Source organism: Myotis daubentonii, chromosome 1, assembly GCF_963259705.1.
Source record: "Myotis daubentonii chromosome 1, mMyoDau2.1, whole genome shotgun sequence".
Classification (NCBI taxonomy): Eukaryota; Metazoa; Chordata; class Mammalia; order Chiroptera; family Vespertilionidae; genus Myotis; species Myotis daubentonii.
Genome location: NC_081840.1, coordinates 218,764,412 through 218,783,982, shown reverse-complemented (window position 1 = coordinate 218,783,982; position 19,571 = coordinate 218,764,412). Strand labels below are relative to the sequence as shown.

Here is a 19,571-nt window from a genome sequence, read left to right as displayed (position 1 = left end):
AGTGAATGGCTTTATGGGAAACAATGGGGCTCTATGCATAAGAAAGACAGGAATCTGTAGGAAGAATGAAAACCATAGAGTAGCTGGCCTTCCCAGAAGAAATTAGAATTAGAAGGTTGCCTGGGATCCCCCACTGTTTCTCCATCACAAACACAGTAACATCCTAAGTCCTTCATGGCTTATGAGGTGCTCTTGCCCCGGCGACCTCGCTGATCTTGTTTCCACTCACTGTCTTCTTCACTCACTCCTCTCAGGCAACACTGACCTCCTTGCTGTTCTTTGAAGAGCAAGCACATTGTGGGCTTAGCACTTTTGCACTGTCTCTGTGAGCTTGGTTTATTTTTGAAATCTATTTATTCTCTCCCTCCCCAACTAGAATGTAAGCTCCATGTGGGTGAGGACTTTGGCCAATGCTTACAATAGTTTCTGGCATGTAGTGGCTGCTCAATAAAAATGGTAGAAAACAAATGAATGAATAAATAAATCCCTGACAGTCCTAGGGCTTAAGGTATCTTATTACATCTCAGCAGCAGGGCTTTCTGGATCTTCATTTTAATTCTCCTCCATCCTTCTCTCTTCCTGCTATTCCCAGGCAATCCTCTCCCCATCTACTGCCCGAGTTTTTCTCTCACAGCTTCACTGACTCATCGCCGTGGCTTACCCACAGCTCCCTGCTTACTCACTGCCTCTCCCTGTGCATCTGCCCAACTTGTGCTTCCTCTGCTAACCTCCCGACGCTCCCTGGCTTTACAGATAGAATTCCAGAGGCAGAGAATCTCCCTGGGTCAGCCCATTCCCCATTAGGCAGAGATTTTGGACCTTTGACTTTGTTCGGGATCATATGTCCATGCTGATGCAGTCAGCTATGGCATAGGCACAGAGCATGACCACCTATTACTTCACTTGGCAGGGGCACCTAGATGGCAGCAGTGGCCTTTAATGATCTGTTGGCCAAAGCCTGAGTAAATAAGGCTGAGTAATTCATAATTTAGGGAGATACTGCAACTTCTAAGAAGGGTAATGATTGACCAGATCTATGTTTTCAGAAGACAGCTTTGGTTACCCCATGAATGAGATAGTGTATGACGAAGAAGATGGCATATGTAAGATGAGTTAGGAAGCCATGACCAGGGAGAGTTGATATAGCCTCAAACCAAGCCAGCGCCAAGGAGAGTGAAGAGGAAGGTGCTGGAAGCCAATCCCAGCATGTCATAATTGCAAGAGTTTCATCAAATGGTTGATGGAACTTGGGGACTCAACAAGGGCTGAGTCACATATGTTGTCACCTGTTGGGAATGGCTGAAGGCATTTCCCCAAACTTGAAAAGGGATGATTGCTTGGTTGCCAGACAGCTCAGGGCATCTTAATCTACATGTTATTACCTCCTACTGGCCAAACACCTAAACAGCCATAGGCTAATTCTTCCAATCTGACAATGGACTCTGTATATGAAACCTGACCCTTTGAAGTGTATATCTCTGCCTCACCTCAGGACAATTTGTGTTAATAAAAAGCATGGGGTCCTGAGATGAGGAGATCTTAGTTTCTTAAGCTAGGCTCCTCTGACCCCCAAATGTCTTTCAAAATTATGCTTCATCTCTGGACTCTTACTTAAGTTACACCAGCCCCTTTTCCAGATTGCTAAACCCTTCTTAATGCTGGAACAAGAACCCCAGCAGAGGGAGTAGGAGCAAGTGCATCTCGAACCCAAAGATGTCCACCAGGTACATGAGGCTAGAGTTCAGCAGGAAGGCTGATTCTGGACACCTCGCTCTGGAAGTCATAAAGATACTAGTTATAACTGTGGGTGCACATAGTATGGCAAGAGATATGGGGAACTCTCAGGTGTAAAGAGCAGACCAAAGAAGAAAAAGTTGACAAACGATCGAAATCGGAAATACTTATTCAGCTGAGTAGGCACTCAGAAAACCAGAGTGCTCGCTGAACACAGGGAGGATTTCCCCTGCATTGTCTCAAAAGCACAGGTCCAGAGGGCCCTGCATTAGATCCTGCTCTGTTCCAAACCCCAGCCTTCCAGCCTGACTGTTTTCCTGCAGAAAGTACTGATACTTCTTGGGAACCCACAACATTCTAAAAATACATCAGCTGCGCGGCAGTGCCACAATTAGTGGAGCTGCTGTCCCATGAAACCCTCATCACCATTTTGCTTAGATCAGAGAGTGGATTAACTTTGATGTCTGTCTGAAACCCGTGCAAGACACCACTGGTGGTCTGCTCCCTGCAAGCATTCAATCTTCACATCCAAGGAAAGAAGCAGAAAGCGCTTGGTAGCAGCCCAAACCAATTTTTTTTCTCACTGATTGAGATGAAAATACGCACCCTAGGACTCCTGACATATTTGACTTGCATCATCCTGTCTCCCTACATCCTTGAGCTCTCTCTCTCTCTCTGCACAAACACCTTCCTCCAGGCCCACACTCCCTCTGGCTTTCACAGACATTTATGAAGTCTATGGGGTCCTGAGATGAGAAGATCTTAGCTTCTTAAGCTAGGCTCCTCAGACCCCCAAATGCTGGTTCTGGACACCTCGCTCTGGAAGTCATAAAGATAATAGTTATAACTGTGGGCACACATAGTATGGCAAGAGATATGGGGAACTCTCAGGTGTAAAGAGCAGGTCAAAGAAGAAAAAGTTGACAAACGATCGAAATCAGAAATATTTATTCAGCTGAGTAGGCACTCAGAAAACCAGAGTGCCCGCTGAACACAGAGGAGGATTTCCCCTGCATTGTCTCAAAAGCACGGGTCCAGAGGAAGCCCAAACCCTCTGTCCATGCCATGCGGAAATGTCTGTTTCTGTAAGGGCTCTTGGTGCCATTCAACCAAAACTGACTCTAACTGAAGTCCAAAAGGAGTTACTGGCCCTAGTCAGTTTGGCTCAGTGGATAGAGCGTTGGCCTTCAGACTGAAGGGTCCCAGATTTGATTCTGGTCAAGGGCATGTACCTCAGTTGCAGGCTCAGTTCCAGGCCCAGGTCTGGATGCCCTAGGCCATGTATCAGAGGCAACCAATCCATATGTCTCTTTCACATCGATGTTTCTCTCTCTGTCTCTCCCCCTCCCTTGCACTCTCTCTAAAAATCAATGGAAAAATATCTTCAGGTGAAGATTAACATTAAAACAACAACAACAACATTGAAAGAGGACCTAAGTAAGTTGTTGGTCAGAGGGAGTTACTAGAAGCACATTGAGCAGCCCGCAAAATACAATGAACAGTAGAGCATCAGACTCCAAGGGCGGACGACAGAAGCTCCAGGGTTTCGGGCAAGTGGAAGATATGCAAAAACCTCATGATAATGTTACCAATGGAAAAAAATCCACTGTGTCTGTGCCGTCTGTCTTTGTGTTCCCATCCCTACAAATCTGATTTCTCTGAGGAAGGACAATGGGACCAGGTTAGCATTGAACCCACACTCGGACAACATGAGCTCACTGACAGAGCAGAGCAGTGTAGAGTAATGGCAAGAGAAGGTCTCCGGAGACAAACAGCCTGAACTTGAATCCCAGATCTGCCACTTACTGGCTGCGTGACCTTGAGCTGGCCATTCTTGCTATGCCCCAGCTCCCCGGTCTGCCAATGGAGACACCTAGTCACGGGGGTTGGGGAGTACCGCATGGATAAACCTGTGGTCGTCACTGGCGCAGGGGAAGTGTTCTACACCTTGATATTGGAATTGATAGGGATGTACCGGGCGCCTAGATTCACAGTCCAACCAAGAATGCCAAGATGAGAGGCATCAGGAGCTATTACTAGGGAAGGCTCGGAGGCCAAGCAGCAATTACTATGTGTTGCCGCATCTCATTCCTCCACCAGACTGTGGACACCATGAGGACAGCGGACTCTCCTGTTAATCACTGCTGCCTCCACCAGCACCTGCAAAGTGCCCGGCACGGTGCTCCTGGCTCAGTGAAGTTTGTTGAATACACAGATGCTGTCTGCTTCCTTTCTGTGTTCCCTGCTAACTAGTTCAGTGCTTGGCCCTGAGTAGGCAGACTATAAGACTTCGCTGATTTAATTTATAGGCCAGTGGGATTCTCAGAAACAGGGAGGACACTGGGATCCAAGAGATGGGCTTATATTTGGTAGTACTCAGTGGCAAGCAAGTGCTGTTTTTGGTGTGATGATGCTAATAAGCTTATACAAATGGCATGGATGGTCTATAAAACAGGGCAATTCTTGCCTCGCCGCTCAGGGAGATGTTAAGCAAATGAAATCACACCCATGGTGATTTCATCTGGGGCTCCTTCTGTTTTCAAAGACAGAAATTCAAACTGGCTCCAGTGAAGGAGGGACTTTGTGTTACTGAGAAGGTCAGGGACAGATCCCACTTTAGGCACAGCTGGCTTCAGGCGTTCAAATGTAACGTCGGCATCTGATTTCCTTCTATCTCTCAGGCCTCCCTCTGCTGTATTGTCCTCATTCTCAGTCGCTAAATGGTGGTCCCCAGCAGCTCCGATCTCATCCTCTCAAGTTCAAAGTCAGCTTTCCAGCAGCTGGGACAGGCTATGGTTGGCTCAACGTGGGTCATGCAGTACTATGAGAGGATCAACCCCTCTGGTGAGGGAGCTTGGTCAGGCTTGGTTATATGCTTAACTCTTGGAGCTGGGTTTGAGTGGGGGCAAGAAGCCCCAGCTTGCTTCATGGACTGAGAATGGGAGAGGAGTGATTTGCCAAAAGATATTCAAGGTACTATTAACTGGGAGCGAAGTGGATGCTGCTAAAATGACAAATATGCACTATACCTGGGGATTTTCATATCACGTGATGTGAAGCATGCATCACTTCATTCCCTCTTTGCTCTGAAGTCTTCTGTCCTCACCCTAACAAGCTCCTGCCAGGGCCTGAGGAGCGACTGCCTGACCGCACAGTCATCCGTCTTCCTCCTCTGAACCTCTGTAGCCCGCAGGACCATATCACTCACCAGCAACATCGGGTCATTTGTTTTCTTTTTATGTATATGTCCTGTCTCTCCATGCACATGGCGAGATCCTGGAGAGCAAGGGTCACCTCTTACTCATCTTCGTGTCCCCTGTAGCACTTTGCCTGGTGTTTGGGGCACGGCTGATAGTTCATAAATCTGCTGACAGATCAAACACCTGATTTATATTCTTCTAGAACCACAGAGGTAGACAGTAGCTTGATTCAATGACAAAACTACAAAGAAAGAGGAACCTGTGCTCTGACAGCACACCATTTTTGAAAGATCATAGATCTTCTCTGGACTAAATAATGCTGCTGGGGTCAAGATAAATATCCTCTTTGCTCCCCAGCTCCCAGCTGCAGGTATCATTCTTAGTTGTAAAAGACTGAGTGACGGTCCAGTCTGAGGAATCTTAGTCTCATCTGCCCAGTATACTCCTGGGCAGGTCACATGCAGGCATAGCCCACCCAGAAGGATAGAGATGGCCATCACAGAAAGAGAAAGCAGATGTCTGTCCTCAGTCGCCTCCCACCCCAGCAATAAGTCAGAGTCCCAAGGTCCCATCTGTGGGACTGGCTGCTGGCTCACTGCCCTGTGCTGATTCCCATTTACTCCCCATCCTCATTGGTAAGGGAACAGAGAGACAGGAGGGAGGGAAAACAGAATCATTAAAAGTCTTCTTGGAGCATGGATGTTGAAACAACATTCCTCCCGGGATGGTCTTGGTCCAGAAGGTCCTATGGCTCGGGCTTCAGAATCCACCTGCAGGCCATGCTGGGGCAGGCGATTTGCCCCTTTGTCTCTAATCCCCTCAAATCACCCTCAGGGAGGCCAAGGGACTTGTCCAACGTCAGTCAGCCAAACCGTGGTTCCCTCACCGGTGAAATGGGCCGACTAAAATGAGGACTGAGCCAGCGAGCCCCAGAGAGCACAGGGCTCAGGGTGGATAGTTGCTAAAATCGATTCAACAAGGGAAGGAAAGGAGAGGTGCGTAGTGAAGGAGGGTGGGGCAAAAGAGGTCAGAAGAGTGGTGGGTGGGGCGGCTGAGTGGGAGCCAGGCTGGGGGAGGGGCAAGGCAGGGAGCAGAACAGGGTCCGCGTCATGGAGAGCAATGAGCCTCCACTCCCAAGCCTCCTCTAGTGACCACAGGTGCGTTACACCGCCTGGGAGCGCAGGAGGCGGAGCGCTGGTCCGAGGCCCCGCCCCCATCAAGCCCCGCCCCCAGAGCCCGCCTCTGGCCCCACCCACCCGGGCCCCGCCCCCGCCCCGCCCCGCCTCCTGGCCACGCCCCCAGGCCCGGAAGCGAAAGCGGCTCCGCCTCTTCCGAGCCGGGTCAGGACCCGGCAGCGCGAGCGGGATTCCGCGTTGCGGGGTTCAGAGCCGGCCGGGCCAGTTCCCGCGGGCGCCATGTCCCAGAACCTTCGGACCGCGCTCATTTTCGGCGGCTTCATCTCCTTGATCGGCGCCGCCTTCTACCCCATCTACTTCCGGCCCCTAATGCGGCCGGAGGAATACAGTGAGTGACCTCTGACCGCGTGTGGTGACCTAGTAACTCCCAGTAACTCCCTGTCCCGTCTTCTCCACGTGGCGACGCGGGCGGATCTCGGCTCCCGAGTCAGGCTGACCTGGGTCTGAATTCTGCTGTGGGCAGCTTTGTGACCGTAGATGCATGACTCAGTCTCTCGGATCCTGAGCAAATAACTATTTCTATGATACCTAAAATCAAACCCTCACCTGCCCTGAGACTCAGAGGTGGTCATGAAAGCAGCCTGCACCTAGTAGGTCGACACTAAATACTAGTTCATACTGACAGTTAACATTAACTGAATGCTTATCATGTGTCCGGTTAGGCAGACACTGGGTCATTAAATTTTAACCTCATTTTGAGGTAGGTATTGTTACCCGTCATACAGGTGGGGAAACTGAGGCTCAGAGAGGTTGTCTAACATGCCCAAGGTCACACAGCTCCTAAGTGGCAAGGCAGATATTCAGACCCAGGCCTCTGTCTCCAGAGCTTGCACACACTGCAGCTGAAATGATGATTTTGGGGGGAGACAGATTGAATCCTAATCTTCCTGAGCTTGAAGATGATTTTATTGGCAACTTCATTTCCACTCCCAGAGATGTCTTTGGGCGGAAATGTTCCAAACCTAAACTGCTAACCTGGGTTTTTTAGTTTTTCCTCTCTTTCCTCAAATCTTTTTTCAGATTCTGCTGTCTTCATTTTAAGCTGGTTGCTCACATGACAATGGTGAATATATCCTGGGAGTAATTTTCCTCCTTAATCATTCAAGTCCTATCATACTAAAAGCCAAACTCTCCTTCCTTGAGACCTATACCTCAGCAAGGATTAGCACTTTGATACATCTGAAACCATCTGTCAGAGAAAAAATATTAGGCATTAGAGGCTCATTTTGTTCTCCAGGAAACCTGAATCATCTTGAAGATGGAAGAGGGCCAACCGTGCCCCTGGAGAATATTAGCAGAAGCTGATAGCTTGGCGATTTGAAGGCAAAAGCTCCGTATAAATGCTCTGCCCATTACAAATGCTACAACCTTTGGTTTATGGAGGCAGAGCATTTTAAATACACATTTAAATTCCCTTGTAGCTTCTATTCATCAGCCAAGATTAAAATGGCCTCTGCTTTCTGACTTCCAGCTAGGTACGGTGCCTGGGGGAAGAGGGGGGGCGGGGGGGGGGGTGTAGGACTGTGTGAAGCCCAGCATAGTCTATTTCCATCATCCTTCCTTATTGGATCCGGGTCACAGGCTGTTTGATGCAGCCTCTAGAATTGAACATGGGACAAGGGCGTCTGCTTTGGGTCCCACTAGAAAAGTTTCAGTTTTGAAGACGAGAGCATTGCCCTTGAACTGGGGATGACATTGTCCCCCCCAGGGGATGTTTGGTTTTATCTAGAGACATTTTGCTTGTCAGAACTGGGGTGGGGGGTGGGGTGGGGTGAGTGTGCTACTGGCTCTAGTGCAGTGGTTCTCAACCTTCCTAATGCCGTGACCCTTTAATACAGTCCCTCATGTTGTGGTGACCCCCAACCATAAAATTATTTTCGTTGCTACTTCATAACTGTAATTTTGCTACTGTTATGAATCGTAATGTAAATATCTGATATGCAGGATGTATTTTCATTGTTACAAATTGAACATAATTAAAGCATAGTGATTAATCACAAAAACAATATGTAATTATATATGTGTTCTCCGATGGTCTTAGGCGACCCCTGTGAAAGGGTTGTTCGACCCCCAAAGGGGTCACGTGCCACAGGTTGAGAACCGCTGCTCTAGTGCATAGAGGCCAGGGATGCTGCAGATCTTTCTGCAGTGCCCGGCAGATGCTCTCGATCACCCAGCCTCAAATGTGAGTGGTGGCAAGGCTGAGAAATCCTGGTCCAGAGCAGATGATCAAGGTGTGGGTTTGTGCCCTGTGTCCCAACAGCAGTCTTAAAGGGATACTCTAGAATCCGTGGCTGTCTGAGTCACTTGATACAGGCCAATCAGGCCTTTTAGGTGCCCATTTTGTGAGTGGCCACAGTATCTGCATTTTAATTGGAAGGCAGTCTACGCCTGCCCACTTTTATGGCTCAGTTTTAATTCATTCGCCCAACTCTTATTTGAGAGTCACAACTGATTTTTTTTTTAAACAGGTAAATAATACTAAACAACTAGTATTTACTGAAAGTTCCTTTTATATACTATGTGTGGCAACCTTCCAGGTCCTTCCTATATATTAACTCATTTAGTTCTCATAGCAGCCCTTTGGGGTAGCTGCTATGTGAGCATCATCCCCATTTTATATGTGGGCAAACTGAGGTCTGGAACAGTTAAGTATTTGTACAAGGACCCACAGTTGATGAGTCATAGATTGGTGTACCAGGGCATGATACTGCCTCTAAAGGAGTGAGGAAAGGGTGTAAGGCAGATGAGGGTCTATAGGATGAGGGCCCTTAAGGTAAGTCCTTAACCTCTCTGAGCTCAGCCTGTTTCCTCATCTGTAGCAGTGGAGCTTACAGACTGACTTGACAGGTTTGGGGGTGTTTTTAATGAGATAACAGGTGTGGAAACACCGAAAACAGCCTTATATTACCCACCCCAGAAAAATGTTTAAAAAATAAGGAGCCACGAGGGCAGAGATGTGAGACGAGATTTCGGCAGGTCGACACACCCAGGGCTGGCTGGACTGTCAGGAAACTAGGATCCAGGCAGGAGGCATTGGTGACGGTGGGAAGGAGGACAGAGTTTATGTTAATTTCAGCACATTCAACTAGCATTTATTTAGCTTTTAAAAATAGCTTTTTTTAAACCTGGATTTTAGCTCTGGTTGGGTGGCTCAGTTGGTTGGATCATCATCCTGTACACCAAAAGGTTTGGGATTCCATTCCTAGTCAGGGCACATACACTAGGTTTTGGGTTCGATCCCCAGTGGGGATACCCACAGGAAGCAACTGATCAATGTTTTTTTCTCTTACATCGATGTCTCTCTCTCCCTTCCTCTCTAAAATCAATAAAATAAGATGAAATAAAATAAAAACATACCCTCAGGTGAGGATGAAAAAAAACACCCCAAAACCCTGGATTTTCGTATTTCCTGTGCACCTGTCACTGGTAGGTGCTGGGTGTACCTGATGGAACAAGACAGTCAGAGCACTTCTCTGTCTCACTTCACCTTCGTCCCACCCACCTCCTCTACCCACTGCTTGGGCTCTGAGCTGGTCTCCCTGCTTCCACCAGGCCCCAACTACTACCCATTCTCTACCAGTAGCCACGTGGTCTGTCTGCTTACATTTTATTGCTGATTTCTACCTTATTTGCATCTGTAGTCAAGGAATGTGGACTGTGATTTTGATTCTTTGATATTGGTGAAGATTTGCCTTGTGGCTTAGCACAGATCAATTTTTACTAATGTTCTCTGAGTGCTTGGAATGCTGTCTAGTCTCTGATTGTTGGATACAGGTTCTACATATGTTGGTTACGGATCAAGCTTCTTAACTCTTTTAGATATCTTGAGGCCATGTTATTGGGTGCACATAATCTAGAATATTCTGGAGAAATGTTTTCAATTGTCATTATATAAGGGTCTTTACCCCAGATATACCTCCCTCCCTCTTTATCTGATATTATAATCAACTTTCTTTAGGTTAATATTTTCCTGGTATATCTATCCTCTTATAGTCAGCCTTTATTTTGTTGTTGTTTTTGTTAATACTCACCCAAGGATATTTTTTCCATTGACTTTTAGAGACAGTGAAAGGGAGATAGGGAGGGAGAGAGAAAGGGAGAGACAGAGACAGAGAGAGAAATGTCAATGTGAGAGAGGTACATTGAAAAGTTGTTTCCTGCATGTGCCCTGACCAGAGCCAGGGATCAACTCTGCAACCCAGGTGCTCTTGGTCGGAAATTGAACCTGAGACCCTTTGGTGTTTGGATTGAGGCTCAAACCACTGAGCTATACCGGCCAGGGCTAAACTGGATTTTTAATCCAATCTGATTATCTTTTTAACTGTTGCATTGAATTCATTTTCATTATGTTTACTATTATGTTTACTTCTATTTTCTCCATCTTATTTTGTGTTTTCTATCTCTATACTTCCTTTTTCTCCTTTTGTGCCTTAACGCTTTATTTTTTCTCTCCTGTACTATGTAGCTTAAAAGTTTTCCATTTTATTTTTATTACTTTATGATTATTGTTTAAAGTTAGTCAGTATCTTTACCCGCCTATGAAATATACAAAGACCTTAGCACGCCTGAGCCCCATCCTAGTCTTATGTATAGCCTCAGTCCTACCATGTGCTTGATGCTCCCTAAATCAGTGTGTCTACAGTCGCTGATCGTTTCTCTTCACCCACATTCTTTAGGCATCAGTCCTTCTTGCATCTCACTCCTTTCGAGTTTCAGCTTTCTTCATTCTGAAATACATCTTAATATTCCTTCGGTGAGACTTTGTAACTGGAAAAGTTCGTTCCTGTTTGTCAGAAAGTATAGAGAACCAGGTCTTCTGCTGTGGCGGTTGTCATGCCATTTGTTCTTTGAATTTGATCCTCTCACTTGATTCCAATACTTCAGTGACCCTCTGCCTCCTCAGAGTCCAGCCAGGGGAGGATCACTGAAGCATTTGAATCGGGAGAACGAGGTGATGAGATTCATTCTTTGTAGGCGTTGCTCTGTAATGGGAAGGAGGGCTGGGCGGGTCCCGGCTGGAGGCAGGAAGGCCAGGCATAGGAAGGCTGTACATCCAGAGGTGACTGGAGCCTGAACCAGGGTGGTGGCTCTGGGACTGGGAGGAAGTACTGATTTTAGGAGCTGTAGTTAAGAAGTACACGCTACATGGATTTGTGACTGAGTAGCCGCAGGGAAAGGGAGGGAGAGGAAGGAGAATGGCACCCAGCTTTCTGGCTCCAGCCTCTGAGGAGATGGTGGTGCAGGTCATTTAGTCAGAAACCCAAGAAGGAATCAGTTTTGGGGGCGAGGACAAGCCAGTTGCATTTGGGGTGTGCTGAGTTTTAGGTGCCAGGATGTGCTCTTGGAGATTTCCCAGAGGCAGGGGGAGGTGCCAGTCTGGAGCTGAGGTCCTGGGTCCGAGCAGGAGCTAGACATGCAGTGTCAGCAGTGAATGGGGTCAGAGTCACTGAGGTAAGAGCTCCCAGGCAGCATCCAGAGATTGAGAGGGACAAGCTGGCCAAGGACCAGAGTGCTGGTGGACACGGAAGAGCAAGCTGTCAGGAAAAGGGGGCCCTCGGAGGGGACCAAGAAGGGGTGCCCCAGAGCGAGAGCATTTAAACCAGGAGAGGCTGTAGTCACAAGCCCCATGAAGACAGCTCTTCATGAAAAGGGGTGTGGTCAGCAGGGTCAGGCTTTTTGGAGACAGGAGGATAAGTGAAAATAGCCATTATCTTTATTTTTAGAAAAAGGTAAAGGTCATAGATCATTTTGTTAAGAATGCTTTAGACGGTTTGGTGGTGGGCAGAAAGCAGAGTGCAGTGGGTTGAAGAGTAAATAGTGTATTAAGTTGACTAAAGGAGTTTGGCTGTACGGGGAAGAGCATGACACAGTGTATCTGCAGCAGGTCCAGGGGTCTGGGAGGGAAGGGAGAGCCAAAAGAATCTCTGGACAAAGAAAGATGCTGGAGAGAGAAGACAAGCATAGAGTGGGAGGGGGCACGGGGTCGTGAGACCAGATGGAGGAGAGAGCCTTGGACGGGAGGCAGGACCCTTCTGTGAGCTCAAGAGGAGGGGCAGGTGTGGACGCAGCTATATTAGGTTTGATGTTGGGAAGCCGTGGGCACTTCAGATGATGACTTCTGTCCGCTTTGTAATACAGGAGGTCGGGTCGTCTGTCCGTGGGAGGCACAGACACCAGCCAGGCACTCCTTCCTTGGAACCCTCCCGTCTCTGGGCTTCTGTGCCTGCCCGCCCCGCCAGTCCTCTTGGTTTTGCTCTTTTGCTCCTGCCTTTCAGCCTCTCCTCTCAGCCTCTCCTCTCAGGTCTTCCTCTCTGACGGCCCCTCAGACGTTTACATTCCTCGCGATTCCAGGCAGACCTAGGAGAAACCCACAGTTCTTGGAGGGGCAGGGCAGACATCCAGTCCTTGAGAATTGCCAACGGTGGAAAGGGAGGGGCCGAGGCCATGTAGGGCTCAGGTGTGAAGTCAGCGTGGGCCATTCAGCTGGGCTAGCCTGACTGATGCTGGCCAGCTCGGGTCCGGGGAGTGCGGGGTCCGGGAGGTTCCAGGGCCCCTGCTGGAATAAGACACAGTGCAGCAGAAAAGAGGAGAAGGCTGCTGAGGTAAAGTCAAGCCCAGGAGATCTTCCATACAATCAGGCAAGTCTGTCACAAGACTGCCTCATGGGATCTCACGTCCACATTCACTGTGATCTTCAGCTCTTTCGCTGACTCGGCCAGACTTGACTCAGCGTGATGTGAAGGGCAGGTCAGTTCTGCACGTGCTACGTCGGTTCGGAAGTGAGCACTGGGACGATGCAGTTGGCCTTCATGGTCAGTGATCCCAGACAAGAAGTATGGAGACCATTGTGCTTCTGAGGGAATCCCAGACGTGCCTTTAGCTTTCATCCTGTTGGCAAAGCGTGGCTTGTCTGAATTGCCCATGTTCAGGGCCGAGAACAGATGCTGTAGCTTGAAGCCTAATCTGTCTTCATATAGCAGAACCAGACAGTGATTCTGAATAAGGCCTTTTCAGGCAACCTGTCTATGGCCTTTTAGGCCAGCCTGTGACATGAGACAGAGTCAGATCCTTTTCTGCGGTCCTGCTCATTTTGAAATTTATTAGATCTGCAGAAGCATGAAATCACAGTTTTGCAGAGACCCTGTGCTCCTTGTCCTCTCATTTACGGAGGGGACTTGTCCAAGGTCACGTAGCATATTGCTGGGTGGACACGCCCCTAACTCCCCAACCTTGTCTGCTGCTTACTGCTGCGCTTCTCACCTGACAGCGAGGAGTGTTTAACAGCAGAGCGCGGGTTACATGTAAGAGCCACGGTTCTCCGTTCTCCTACCTCTCGGTTGTGTTTGCTGCACTCGCTGCTCCCAACCAGCAGTATATTGTAGAGTCCGGATACGGTTACACGAAATCACTTGGTGCGCAAATCATACCAGAAGGGCTTTTTCCCTTTCACATGCGAGGTGCTTAGAATATGCTTGTTATTCCTTCCACCGTGGAGTCCAATGAGATGCACAGACAAGTCTCACTTTCTAACCAGCATTACAGAGCTCTCTGGATTCGACTAGACTCTGGTGAGGACGCAAAAGTGTTTACGGGGTTGGGAGGAGCCAGTGCCTCTAGTGGCCATTTGGTCCCCTCGGCTGCTGGCTCACGCTCACACTCGCCGCCAGAGCCTGTCTAGTTCTGGATCACCCCGTGTACATCTGGATGATGAACGTGTCCAGGCAACAGCAGCAGATGGGAGCCTGGGAAAGTAGTTTTTAAAATTTATATTTGCTATTTGAAAAAAGCTACTTTGAAGTAATCATCATGGAACAGTCACAGTGTTGTTGACTTCCTTACACTTGTTTTGCAGTTGTGTATTTTTGTTATTAAAAAAAGAAGAGAAAAAAACAACAGAAAAGACCCAAGAATTGTGCAATAAATTCCTGTCTATCCTTCACCTAGATTTACCAGTTACCTTTTTTTTTAAAATCCTCACTTACGGATTTTTTAAAAATTGATTTTTAAAGGGAAAGGAAGGGAGAGGGTGTGAGAGAAACATCCCTGACCAGGGATTGAACCCACAACTTAGGTATGTGACCTGACTGGGAATCAAACACGCAGCCTTTCGGTGTACAGGTCGACGCTTCAAACCGACCTAGCCCCCTGGCCAGGGCACCAGTTAACATTTTGCTACATTTGGTTTCTCCCCCATATGTAAAATATAACAAATCTATACCTACATATACATAGAGACACATATACATATATAATTATATCTATGATTAGTAGAATTATTACTGTTGTTTTACTGAACCATTTGAGAGTAAGTTGAATACGCGAGTTCTCATTCCTAAACACCAGCATGTATTTCCCACGAACAAGGACGTTCTCTTACATAATCACAGTACAGTTACCCAATCCAGGTAATTTAATATCGATACAATGCTATTATCTAATATTTAGCCGACAACCAAATGTTGCCATTTGTCCCATTACTTAGGTTGTGCATTGCTTTTATTTTAGCTGCTTATTGGCAGGAGGAGATGGGGTTGGGAGGTCCTGAGGTCATAGTCTACACCTGGACAATATGGCCATTAAATATAAGGATATGTTTTCATTTTCAAAGACTTAAAAATTATTAGGTGATCTCTTCTACTACCATACAAAAACCTCCTGGTCTGCATGCATTACCAGCTTAATAATGCACCTTGGCCCTGCGACTACAAGGTAAGGATCCTCAATTAAAACTACAAATCAAACCACTGCCTTAACACCAGGGGGCAGAGTCGGGCTTGCTGAGACTCCGAACGGGGCCTTTTCCAACCGGCATTGCAGAGCCCCAGGCCCAGGATCACATATTTGCGTTTTAATCATTTCACTCAAGGTAGAAGCACACACTCATTGCTGAAAAGTCAGTCATTAGCTTATCCTGATCTGTTCCCATAGTTAAACCCCCTGACTTCTGCGTTGCCCCCTGACATCTGCTATTTCTCTAATGATAACACAATAGAAACCTAACTGTCAGCCTCATCAAGAGGTACTTGCAAAATCCTGAGGGACCAGTTTGTTTTCCTTTAGCGCATTCTGCATTCACAAACAGTGTCTTTGTGTCAAAATGTGAATTTATATAAGACTGCTCTGGCCTTAGAGTATTTATAAAACATTAATGGATTGAAGAACCAGGCATGTAGATGGGTTGCTAATTCCGGTTATCAGTTGTTAGGAACTGGTTCAGCAAATCGGTTTAAATTGCCTGTCCAAGCCATTAAAAAAGAAGAAGAGGTGGTTGCATAAGGACAAGGATTATAAAGTGATTATGGTCTATTTAAATTAAATCCTCAGCCTCTCCAACCTCATTAGCAATTAGCAAGAATGTGTGAGGACAGGGATTCCTTTCTCTTTACTCGGTTCTCCATCGCATTATAAGAGCTTAGACACAGTTAGGCATTCTGTCCTTGCCTCAAAAGTCAACTTCCTGTGATGCTTGGTAGTCCGCCCACTGCTTTGGCTTTGCAGTACCTGCCTCTCAGAGAATGTGTTCGGTATGCCAGGATGTCTGATTTCCTTACAGCCGTAGGTCTAGCAATCAATTGATCTGGCAATCAGTTTTTTAAAAAACTCACTTCCCTCTTCCCTAATACTAGAGAATAGACCTTTTAGGTGTGGAAAAATGTATCTTTTTTGTTTGTTTGTTTTCGTTAATCCTCACCCAAAGATATTTTCCATTGATTTTAGGGAGAGTGGAATAGAGAGGGAAAGACAGAGAGAAACATCGATGTGAGAGAAACACATCAATTGGCTGCCTCCTGCAGGAGCCCCAACCAGTGCCCCGGCTAGGGAGGAGCCTGCAACCAAGATATGTGCCCTTGACCGGAATCAAACCCAGAACCCTTTGGTCCCCAGGCCACTGAGCCAAGCTGGCTAGGGTGAAAATTATATATTTTAGTTCCTGGCACAATCAAGGACAGTATAGTCTTTAACTCACTAGCATTTCCTAAGAGCATGTTTGAGACACTTCCATACTTCGAGACTTCCATGTTGACACTGGGGTAGGGCCCAGTCTTTTAGGACTTGAACCTCTTAGGAAATGAGGTCACCTGTTGAGTTATATTAGAAAGACTTATGCCTTAGAGCAGGGGTGGGGAACCTTTTTTCTGTCAAGGGCCATTTGGGTATTTATAACATCATTCTTGGGCCATACAAAATTATCAACTTAAAAATTATCCTGCTATATTTGGTCAAACGTCTAATTAACTCACCCTTCATGCCTTGGCAGGGCCAGACCCAATGATTTCGGAGGCCTTATAGGGCCCTCAGGCCAGACGTTCCCCACCCCTGCCTTAGAGGCCCCATCGTCATCCCCTCCCGGTAGAAGAAGTCTTTGGCACATCTTGGTCCAGAGGGTCTTGGTTGCCGTTCTTTTCACGGAGGCCCAGTGAGACCACGGCCGGCCATTGTCTGTAATGGGCCTCATTATGCTCTGTCTTCTCTGTGTCCCTCTTAGAACTGGATATCAAGATTCATGTCATCCCTAGTTCCCAGTTGTATATTGGCCAAAGCAAAACTTAGCATTGATAAAACTATCAGGCAGGTCACTTAGGATTGACTTTCTGCCACATCGCCGGAGAAGCAAATTCAATGACTATTGGCTTGGGCAAAACCCTGTTTCCTATACCTTTATGCTTGTGTAACTTCAGGAGAATTCAGAGGCCAGAATAAAGAAAATGGCCTAATATTAAATAAGAGCTAAATGTGGATTTAAAGAAACACTGTCAGCCTGATTACAGCGAAGGTCTGATTACAGCACTTAATTACTGTAATTTAGTAGTAAACATCCTTTGGCTCCAAGCCTTTCCCCTGAAAAGCCACCATTTGTTTTTCACGATACTTAGAATAATAAGTCTTTGTCTTCACAGGCCTTGGGTTTATTCTAAACCACTCAGAAAGACGTGTCAGGATGCTTGAAGCCCACAGATATAAAATGCCCAATTTCTCATGGCCCTTGCCTGTCGGACATCGCCAAAGAGATCCGCCATGCCGCTGTAGCTAACACGCACCGTCTAATTGGCACAGCACCTGCAATCAATTAGGGAAGCTTCAATTACCCAAACCAAAGCCACCCACCCAAAGATTAATTTTCTGCTCTATTTCCTATCAAAAACATAGCATATTTAGCTCTGGGCCTACTCCTTCAGTGGAGTACATTTTAGACATATAAACTACATCGTTTTCTGTTAATTGTACTTGTTCCTTCAATTCAGCAGCCTTCCTCTCATAATATCACGCCCACCAGTTCTTTCAAAATTGTTTTTTTCGGTTGTTTTGTTGCCTTTCCAAAAATGCTGAGCACACAGAGAAGAGATGTTAGTTGGGAGCTTTTCTCTTGAAATATGGCTTGCTTGCTTTTCCTGAAAAAAACCAGGCTTTTTGCTATAGGATCTGTCTGCCATAACATGAAAACTTTTAGTAATGGCATCTCTGAATTAAAAGCACTCATATAAAGTGGTTTCTGGTTGTCCTGTCGTCCCATGGAAATACAAGTCTTTCCACCACCACGGTCTCCCCTTCTTGCTAAAAAGTAATTTTTCTGTTGTGTTTCTCAGAGAAGGAACAAGCTATAAACCGGGCTGGCATTGTTCAAGAAGACGTGCAGCCACCAGGTAAACTTAAAAATCAAAACAAAGTCTCAGTTGTACTGTTGTGTTGTGTGTGCGTGCGTGCGTGCATGCATGCATGCGTGTGTGTGTGTGTGTGTGTTTGCTTTGCAGCGGGAGAAATTCCAGTTAGAGGCTGGATTGTGATTTGCTGCGTATTTCACAACAGTTGCCACCTCATAGGTGCCTCCTTGAGATTTCATTTTAATATTTCCCTCCAGAATATTCTTTGCAAGTTTGCACTCTCCTCTTTAGCCTTTGATAAGTAGGCGTAAAAGTGTAACATGTACAATTAAATACGGAGGGAGAATAGCTGTTTCGCAGACTTATTTACCAAGCACCTATTTAAACACTACCCTCACTGTTTACTCGTGAGCTGTTTTAATTGAGGCGGGATTCTGCTTTGTACAAAAGCTCAAAAGTTCCCTTTCTGGCTGGATGGTTAGTTACTTTAAGATGATCCAAGTTGGCTGAGAATGAGAGGTTTCCGGCCTATTAACCCAAACTCTTGTAATCTGCGGCAACATTCTTTTTTATTTCGTTTTTAAGTAGGCCAGAGGCATACCTTCCTGTTTGGGGCCGTTTCTGAGCCATTTAAAGCCTCTCGTGGCCGCCATGGCTTCCCAGCCTTCATTCCAGGGCTCCGGCAGCTGGCCGCCTTCTCAGGCTGCATGTCAACTGCACAACCCAATTCTGATGTCATTTTGTTTGTTGGGGGTTGAGGGAAGTGATAGGAAGTTTAAAAACGAACCCTGTTTTTGTTCACGTTTCCTCCTATAGGGTTAAAAGTGTGGTCTGATCCATTTGGCAGGAAATGAGAAGGCTGTCACCAGCTCTGATTATGAAATTAGACATCTTCATGCTCTCCATTCTGCAGCAAGTGCGATAAATCACCTCATATAGGACGACGGCTGGAGAAGAAAACTGTAATGCCGTAAACATTACTGTGCACAAGGACTAATACTTCCCTTCTTAATACCCAGAGAGCCCTGGAACAAATCACACCATTAGGAAGGTTTTCGTGATTCGCTTTACTTTCTACAAATGAAGCTGCCTCGCCCAGCTGTGTTTGGAGAGCTACTTATTATTCAGTCTCTACTTCTTACCCAACCGTGTGCTGTGATATGAATACAAGCAACCAGGAGACCTGGGAGGGTCCGAGTCTGTTTTGCCATCTTCCAAGTAGATTTCAGTGAAAACCCACCATGCCGAGGAGCCTCAGAGGTCTCGCTGAGAACGTTAAAGTTGATAAAACTCTTTCAGGACAACCTTCATTGTCCTCTTTAAGAATAAACAGTTCAGATGAACTAACTCGCCAAAGGTGGCTGCGTGTTGGGAAATAAATGCGTAGGAATCAAGTCAGACTAAATGGGAATGCATGCATAGTAGGCATCAGTGTTGAATTAATAGAAGTGAAACTGAGCATATTAAAATGATTTCTTTTTACTTGACAACTGTCTAGGTTCCTTTGTAAATCCTTTCTTATAAATGCACTAAATTATAACAATGAAGTGCTATTTGACTAGATTATATTTGGCTAGATATTTGAGTGGGTGGTGTTTGTCAGTTTGTATACAAGTAAACATTTTAAAGGCAAATAGCAAATTTGTTGAGACAAATACTCACTGAATGCGATTCTCTACCAGGTGCCTCACCAGGTGCTGCGAAAGGAGCCTGAGAATACTCACTTCTCTGGTGCTCATTCTGGCCCCTACTAGATTATACAGTGGGGCCTTGACTTACGGTCCGGACTAATGAGTTTTTTGAGATACCAGCTGTATCTCAGCCGATTTTTTGCATTG

The 19,571-nt window shown here is 46.5% G+C and overlaps 1 protein-coding gene across 3 annotated transcripts; it reads left to right on the top strand.

The window, feature by feature from the left end:
• The first annotated feature begins 6,238 nt into the window (after positions 1 to 6,238).
• Positions 6,239 to 19,296, top strand: SMIM20 (small integral membrane protein 20). Of its 3 annotated transcripts, none has more exons than XM_059673975.1 (3): positions 6,242 to 6,458; positions 17,719 to 17,775; positions 18,581 to 19,296. In XM_059673975.1, the coding sequence occupies exons 1-3, from the start codon at positions 6,350 to 6,352 to the stop codon at positions 18,670 to 18,672; spliced, it is 258 nt and encodes an 85-aa protein (XP_059529958.1). In that variant the 5' UTR covers positions 6,242 to 6,349; the 3' UTR covers positions 18,673 to 19,296. The 3 variants fall into 3 exon arrangements, with proteins under 3 accessions (XP_059529977.1, XP_059529958.1, XP_059529968.1); XM_059673985.1 differs by having other exon boundaries at positions 6,246 to 6,458; positions 18,550 to 19,296; XM_059673994.1 differs by lacking the exon at positions 17,719 to 17,775 and having other exon boundaries at positions 6,239 to 6,458.
• Positions 19,297 to 19,571: the final 275 nt, after the last annotated feature.